This window comes from Sarcophilus harrisii, chromosome 2 (assembly GCF_902635505.1).
Source record: "Sarcophilus harrisii chromosome 2, mSarHar1.11, whole genome shotgun sequence".
NCBI classification, from domain to species: domain Eukaryota; kingdom Metazoa; phylum Chordata; class Mammalia; order Dasyuromorphia; family Dasyuridae; genus Sarcophilus; species Sarcophilus harrisii.
Window position 1 is genome coordinate 408723810 of NC_045427.1, and position 8962 is coordinate 408732771.

At 33.1% G+C, this 8962-nt stretch overlaps 1 protein-coding gene across 2 annotated transcripts in view; it reads left to right on the forward strand.

Moving 5' to 3' along the window:
• Positions 1-6647, forward strand: part of CREBRF (CREB3 regulatory factor) — a 48536-nt gene extending 41889 nt beyond the window's left edge. For both annotated transcript variants that reach the window (XM_012552536.3, XM_003756831.4), the window contains 2 exons: positions 795-917; positions 3801-6647. In XM_012552536.3, coding sequence (XP_012407990.1) covers positions 795-917; positions 3801-3916 — 239 coding nt within the window. In that variant the 3' untranslated portion in view covers positions 3917-6647. The remainder of the gene's footprint in view (positions 1-794; positions 918-3800) is intronic.
• Positions 6648-8962: the final 2315 nt, after the last annotated feature.

An 8962-nucleotide genomic window follows, 5' to 3' on the forward strand; every position in this document is an offset into this window, starting at 1 on the left:
ATCATGGCATACAAAGAGCAATTGAAGGAAATGTAGCTGATGAATCTATAAAAAAGAAAACTTAAGGGGAATACTGATAGCTGTCTTCAAATATTTGTAGAGGAATTAGACATGTTCTGTTTAGCATCAGGAAACAGAACTAGGTTGAAACTTAAGTAAGGTAGTTTGATGTTAAGAAAAACTTCATACCTGAGTTGCCTAAATATAGAATCAGCTATTTTGGGTGATAATGAGTTATTCTTCATTGCCATCTTCAAGTATTTGGGATGTTGTAGTAGAGATCTCTATTCAGCTACAGTTTGGAGTGAATGCTAATGTGAAGTCCCTTTCAACTCTGTGATTCTGTAATATGATATGTCAAAAACAGATAAATGATTACCCTATTAGAAACATGAATAGAAGTGACTTATGATTCTGCCACTTATTTTTCCCTGTTGGGGAAGTATTTTGGTCTTTATTTCTTACATCTATACTTGGCCTTTGCTAGATAACAATCAGAGGGATCTAGAACATTCTCAATATCCAACCAAGATAGAAGCAAAACCCCACCAGAAATTTCACCCTATTCCTCTCCCACCCAAGATTATTCAGTATCAACTAAAGAGTGGTTTCAATTGTTCCATAAGTACAACAAAATTCAGTGATAGCAGACCATGAGTACATTTTAAAAATTAGTTTAATTTTGGAAAAAAAGCTTCTGTTAAGTAGTATTTTTTAAACCTTTAAATTATAAATTTAACCCCAAATACTTTCTTTTCAGGTAATGTATTCTCCATATTCTTCCTGTTTTGCAGATAACTTGCTATTTGTAATCAATTCTATCAAGCAAGAGATTGTAAACCGAGTGCAGAATCCAAGAGAGGATAGAGGACCCAACATGGGACAAAAGCTTGACATACTTATTAAAGATACTCTTGGTAAGGATAATTCATGACATATCTTCAAATAATAGAATGTATGATATTTGAAGAGAAAGTGCTCTTATTTTTTAACAGACATTTTATATGGTGCAAATGATAAGTTTACAAATGCTAATTAAATTTACCAAATGCCAAGCTATCTTGTCACTTTTTTTTTTTAATTTTGACTTTATCATTAGAGTTTTCCTCTTCTTATCTAGAAATAATACTTGGGTAACTTCAGCCTCCTGGAATATAGCTGGGAAGACAAGATCATAAAATTCTTCAACTTTAAAAGTAAAAGAGATATTACTAGCTGCCTTAAGAGTCCATACATCTTACCCCATAGAAAAGATTTTCCTTTAGGGCTCAGTAACTTATTTAGTATCCTCCTTTTATACAGTTTTAACCAACTTAGTCATCTTGGGTTCCCAGGTCACAACAGATTAGAAACAGCCCAAAAGAGGCAAAAACATCAACAGAAAAGTAATAGCTCATAATCAGTGGCTATGGGCCATTGATGTTAGAGCAAACAATCCCATACTTCTCAGCCTCCTAAATTCTGCAAACATTTATTGAGCACCTACTATAGGGATGGGGTGGGGGGGAGGAGGATTGGTTTCTATCCTTATGTAGTTTCTAATCTAATGAATAATGAGACTGGTATAGAAATAATTATGATACAAGACAATTATAAATTCATAGGAAAGATCAGAATGATCTGAAAGATCCAAAGAGAAAGGATCATATCTACTGGAACATTGGGGAAGACTCTTAAGAGGCTGTAGCATCAGAACTGAACCTTAACATGGGAGAATAGCAATAGATAGAGATGAAAGGGGAAATTTGTTCCAGGCATAGGGAGCAAAGATCCAGAAAAGATCATAGAATTGGGGATTTAGAGTTGAAAGGGACTTTAGAGATTATTTAATATAATTTTCTTATTGTTCTAATGAGGGAAAGCAACTTGTCCAGAATTACACAAATAATAGCTAGACTCAGAGGAGGGAAAGGAAAGGGAGAAGATTAGGGAACCATGAGTAGGCCAGTATGGCTAGAATATAGAGTACCTGAAGGAAAATAGTATGACATAAGAAGGAAAAAGTAATTAAGCCCTGAGACCATTCCAATATAGCCCAGTAGGATAAATAATAATTGACTAAGTCATAAGGCAAGATTTGATTATGTTTATTATTCTCTACAGGGAAAGGAATGATAGGGAAGGGTAGGGAAGGATATATGGTATATTTTAGAAAAAATTGTCACAAAGCTAAAAAAATTTTTAATTGGAAAAATATAAGATTGAAGATTGATTTGCTAGAACCCGTGGATTAAGAAATGATAAGGAACAGAAATATCTTGTTGGGGGCGGGGTAGAGTTTTACTTTTTACAATCCTTATATAAGACATAGTGCTAGCTAGGACTAACTTTATATCTATATCTTAATTATATTAATCCTAGGATTAGACCAGGGTTAAGGATAAAAGTCTTTCATTTAACACCATGAACCCTTAGAAAAAAGTCATTGAAGAGCTACATTCAAAAAGTTACTTAATGTTTTCTCATATTAGAGGAGTAGAAAACATTAAACTCAGTTGCTTTTTAAAAGAACAACAAAACATTCAACAACCTGTGACAATTTTCTTAAAAGATCTGTCCTATGATTGAATAACCATTATTCTTAGCTTTTACTTGGTATATAATTCATAAAACATTAAAGATTCTGTTCCAAATGAAATAAGCAGATATCCACATGGGGTTGAGAGTAATTATTCTCTGGCTCATAGAAATAGAGGTAATCAGAGAAGTATCCTCTTGGGGCAAAATTAAACTAAGGGGCCAATTCTGATTGTCTTATAGCCCTGAACAAAACTGTAAATTCCTTCCTTAACATCATCATCCCAGTTTTTAGGATCACAGCTCTAGACTTAGAAGGGACTCTCTTATTATTATTATTTTTTTTTTTGTGATCTTCCCTCTTTTTTTTTTCTTTTTTTTTTTTTTTTTAATTATTATAGTAACTTTTTATTGACAGAATCCATGCCAGGGTAATTTTTTTACAACATTATCCCCTGCACTCACTTCTGTTCCGATTTTTCCCTCCCACCCTCCACCCCCTCCCCTAGATGGCAAGCAGTCCTATACGTGTTAAATAAATTACAGTATATCCTAGAAACAATATATGTGTGCAAATCCAAACAGTTTTCTTGTTGCACAGGGAGAATTGGATTCAGAAGTTAAAAATAACCCGGGAAGAAAAACAAAAATGCAAACAGTTTACATTCATTTCCCAGTGTTTTTTCTTTGGGTGTAGCTGCTTCTGTCCATCATTGATCAATTGAAACTGAATTAGGTCTCTTTTTCAAAGAAATCCACTTCCATCAGATTACATCTTCATACAGTATCGTTGTTGAAGTGTATAATGATCTCTTGGTTCTGCTCATTTCACTTAGCATCAGTTCATGTAATTCTCTCCAAGCCTCTCTGTATTCATCCTGCTGGTCATTTCTTACAGAACAATAATATTCCATAACATTCATATACCACAATTTACCCAACCATTCTCCAATTGATGGGCATCCACTCAGTTTCCAGCTTCTAGCCACTACAAACAGGGCTGCCACAAACATTTTGGCACATATTGGTCCCTTTTCCTTCTTTAGTAAGCCCAGTAGAAACACTGCTGGATCAAAGGGTATGCACAGTTTGATAACTTTTTGGGCATAACTCCAGATTGCTCTCCAGAATGGTTAGATTCGTTCACAGCTCCACCAACAATGTATCAGTGGGACTCTCTTATTTTAAAAATGAGGGACCTAAAGCCCAGGAAGGCAAGTAATTTGTGTGAAGGTCACCTAGAGAGTAAACATCTGAATGTAGCTGTTCATTTCTTTCTTCAGGCCTACCAGTTGCTGGACAAACCTCAGAATTTGTGAACCAAGTGTTAGAGAAGACTGCAGAAGGAAACCCCACTGGAGGCCTAGTAGGACTAAGAATACCAACATCCAAAGTGTAATTGGCCTCAATTGACCACTACTCTCTGGTCAGAATTATGTCTGTGTTCAGTCAGGTTCTTCATTGTAAAATTTCATTCTGTTCTGCATGTCAGTTTAGCATTATGTAAACATTTACAATTAGGTTACATTGTTTTAATAACTAAATAGTATAAGTGAAGCATGATCCAAAATACTTGATTATAGCATTTTTCAGAGCATAAACCATAATTAAAACTGCTTCTGGCATTGGTATGGAAACTTATATGTTTATAAGTGGCTATTTAGGACCAGGGTGCAAAATCTATAGAAGTCAAACTTGTTCTGCAAGTGAAAATGTTAGCAAATGCCAAATGTTCCGGCAGGTTTATGCTCTGAATACAACACAAAATTAAGAGGAAGCATTTTTAAAAATTGTCAGTTTAGATTGTTTTTAGAATTATTGCTTTGTGTTCTAATTTTTTTTCCCACAACCATTAATCTCACTTGTACATAGCACACATAGCATTCATGCTAGTGTGCCATATTAGACTTTAATTTTCAGAGCTCAATATGATATATATATATATATGTCCGTGCAAGAAAAAAAAGCATATTCTTTGTGCCTTGTATTTGGGGGAAAACTGTAGCTATAAACTGGTAATGTTTTGTATGATAACCCTAATGAGGAAAAACAAGATGTATAGATGGTGAAAATTATGGGGTTTAAATGTTTTTGTTCCAACTCTTAAAATTTTTTTGAATGTATATAGGACTATGTTGAAATGTAGATATATGCCACAGAGTCTGTGTATTGTATAAAAAAAAAAAAAAGATGGCTCTAGAAAACTCAATTTCGGTACTTGGCCGGAAGAAGACAAATACTTGCACATTAATGCGATTGTTTTATTTTTTTGTACCAAAGACAAATGCAACTGATATGGCGAACTGCCAGTCTAAGTAAAGTTTTGCACAGCTTACATGATACTGTATTGAATGTATGAAAAAAAAAAAAAGGAAAAAAAAGAAAAAAATCAAAAGGTCAGGGTTAGGGATCTTACTGAACTGTGAATTTTATTTCTGTTTGGGTCCAATTATCTACAGAAGGAGCATTCATACATACAAATATTATTTTGCTGTTCCTCTAGTTCGCTTCCATAGTAGATAAGTTGGTGGCCATTTAGGAGTTTGTAAATCTTTTTTTCTGCACTTATTGTAGGAAATTTTAATATATTTGCATTTTAGTAAGCTATTGGTAAAATAGTTTTCAATTTTGAGGATTTAAAAAGTTTATTTAGCTTGTTGTAGTATACTTCCACCAAACAACCAAAATACAGATTATTTTTATTGTACTTGTATATATATATGTAAAGAAAGAAAAAGCTACAAATATCTAATTCTTTAGTTGCCACTTTTCCAATTGATGTATTATTGTGCATGTAATATTTCCAAGGATCAACACAAGCTTAAAACAAAAAAAAAAATTTATAGATTTTTATATTTTTGTACAGGTATTTCCAAACTAGCTTCTTCAAACTTACATGTGACTTATTCTTGTTAATTCTAGTTTCTATGATTGAGAGATATAACACATTTAGTTTTTAGGTGCTCTTTTGCTCATATAAAAGTCAGCTTCACTAGTCAGTGTTTAAACTGTGTTAAAGCTTTACCTAAGAGGTATAAGAAATCCCTTATGTCAAGGCAGCATCATTCTCTGGGTTTGTGGACCTTCCCCCTGGGCTATCCCTAATTTTCCTTCCCTCTTCATATTCATGCTCAGATTTTGTTTGAGCTATTACTGGAGGGGGTGGTGGTGACAGAAAATTAAACCACGTTAAAGAATCTACCCAACCAGAATAAAAGTACTGAAAAGTTTCAAACTTAGGAAAGTCATAGAGACCTCCCATTTCTCCCTTGGAGTATTTATTTTTAAGTACAATTTATTTGTACTGTGTTTCCTTTTCTTTTCTTTTTTTTTTTTAACTGAATCAGATTTTTTTTAATTCAATTTTTTTTATAAGTTTTAGAGTATGAAGGTTTGAGTGAGTCCTACCAGTAATATGTGAACATATTGTACCTTGTTCCTATAGTGCACACACAGTATCATGAAACTTTATAGAAACTCCAAGGGGGGGAAGTCATCAGCACTTGCACTAAAACTGTGATGCACATGTTTTCCCTATACATATTTGATAGAAACATCCCTGATTAGTTAGAGCACACTCTAGAGTAAACAGATTACAAAACAAACAAAATCTGGTTTTGAAAATTTTGTTAGATCTTTTTTGGTGGGGGAAGGAAGGCCAAGTACAAGTCTATGACTTGGAAAGATACAGAGAATGTGTCTGGTAAATTTTAAAAGTATTGCCAATACCACAGTTTTACAATCAGGTGAAGATCACTTTCATGATAGAGATTCAACTGATTGATTTATAAAATGACCCATTTTAGCGGCTCTATTTTGATCTTTTTTTTTTTTCCTGTCTATAAACCAGAATATGATTTTGGTCTCACATTTCAAAAGAAAAAAGAAAAAAAAAAGAAAAAATTCAAAATCCATGTAGTGGATTATCCTACTCTCTCATTTCAGTGTTTTATATGTACAACTTAAGTTAAATAGTTAAAAGCTTTTAAATAGTTGAGCTTTTTAATGTTGACACTTTATTTTGTACCTATTTATATATGTATGTATATCTTAGAAAAGCACTTTGTTAAAAAAAAAAAAAGATTGCGTTTTATATGATTCCTGCCATTTGCTGCTAAATCTGGGCTGGTCAGAATGCTGCAGCGATACTTGATCTAAATAAAACCTGGCAGTAAAATGTAGAGTAAAGTTAAATCCTTTGACTGTTTTAACTTTACCGTAAAGATGACATAGGCAAGCTGTGCAGCTTTACATTTTAACCAGGGGACTCTGTGGCATTTAAAACCGTCTAGAAATGGTCGTACTTTAATGCCAGTAATAATCTGCTTCCTCTATTGTCATTAAAATATATACATTTAGTGTATACTTATCACACAAACAAATCTTATAAGGGTTAACAAAAACCCCCAACAACTGTACATGTTCTGTTTTTGGAAATTGTGGCATGTATTTTTGGATGAAGATCATTAGAGAAGAGCTCTCTAAAGGTTTTCAGTGTTCATACATGGTATGCAGATCATAATGAAGTCCTGGATTTTATTTTAAGTGGAGGCATTGTGAATATTCACTTCAAATAATCCCATCATTCAAAAGCAATTTATACACTTCAATTCTAGTACTACTATGATTTAAAAAACAAAAAACAAAAAAAAACAAAAAACCTTGTTTCAGATACACTGGATTCTTTATAGAGTTTGTTTCCATATTAAAGCATGCTGTCCAACTGCTCTTGTTAAGATCTTGTCAAAGTTTTAAATTGGGTGCCACACTTTTTCAATCGATATGATTGCTTGTTTTACCGTACCATGTATGATTCTTGTCCTTTCCTATATCCTTCATGACAGATTATGATGTGGCTTTATATTGTGCCTTACTTGTACCTTTAGAACTAAATGTCTTCATCCCCTTCTACTCCCTAAGTCTTTTACTCTTTGACCTTTTTGGAAAGAGAATCAGAACTGTAATAAAAAAGCATCATGAAGGATTTCAGATGGGTCTGGTTTCAAATTCCCCTCTCTCTTTGTAGTTATTTTATATTTGTATGGAAGACCAATTTTGAATGGTCTTTTGAGTATGAGGGGAGAGGGTTAACAATAATTCCACTACGTCCTTTTTCTCTGACTTTCATGAATTTATCATACAACTTCTTTCTGATGCTTGACTTTTTTTGCTTATTAGCAAATAGTCTGCATTTAAAGAAAGGTATGTTCAACTCATCAGCTTGAAATTTACTTACTTTCATTTTTCCACAAATTTTTTTAGGAGAAGAGTACCAGTTTCTGTTTGTTTCTAAAACAGATGACAAGTCTCTTTTAAAGAAACAGAAGTATAGTACTTTTGAAATACAATGCTGTCAGTTTGGATTTCTTTTTATATATATATATATATATATAATATTCATACAATTATCTGATGTTTGCCTTCATTAATAAAGCTGTTAGTTTATTCACCAAAATGGCAAGATGGATGTGCTTTTCTTTATTCCATAAATCTTTTTAACATGAAGATTTTAGCTGCTTTGAGTTAACAACTTTCTGAAATGAATTCAAGTGGCCTTCAGCAGGAACTAACAAACAAAGTAATATTATGTTCCCATTCTTGTTAATAGTCTTCCTAAGTTCTGTTGAAGCTTTGCCTAATTATGTAACACAAATGTTAGTATCACTCTAGTCTTGAAACTTGAATTTTGAGAATTAATTGAATTATGCCTTCAGTGTTAAAGGAGATGGTTTCAGTTATCCTCTTAATAGAGTTTTTGTCAAAAAAAAATTAGTTTCATGGGGAACTGAGGCCATTTTCATAACTTTGCACAGAAATGCAGTTTGCTACTTTTGTTCTTCCCAAGGATCATGACAAATAGTTTCAAACACAGTGCCACAACAATTGTGGATTCTTTGTAATCTTACTAAGGGCATTATGATTTTGAGAAGACTCCATCCTTTTTTAATATCTTAAATATGATATGTAACTATGAATGTCAATTACAGGAATATTTTTCATTTGAAAGGAAAAAAAAGTATGGGATAAAGATGATGAAAATGTACTACTGAATGTCACAGGCTTCCATAGAGCAAATGGTGATTGTGTTGAAACAAGTCCCACTGCTCAAACTGACTAGAATTACAGAAAGACTTAGGAATTATAAATTGAATTATCATGCCAAATTCCCACTTTTATTGAGAGAAGGACAGGTAGCTCTTTAAAACTACTTTTAATTGGTATTATAGGGTCAGAGTGTTGGTGACTAACAGAGAATATTCAAGTTGAATATCTTGATGTGCCAAGTTTGGGTAAACCGGGTTTGCCTCTTCCATAACAGTGTAACAGTGTAAAACACACAGGAAAAATGATTTTTGGGTTGGATGGCAGTGTGACTGATGATCTCATCTGGTCCCTCCTTCTCTAACCACTGTTTTTTGAAGAACCAAAAAGCATAGATGTATAT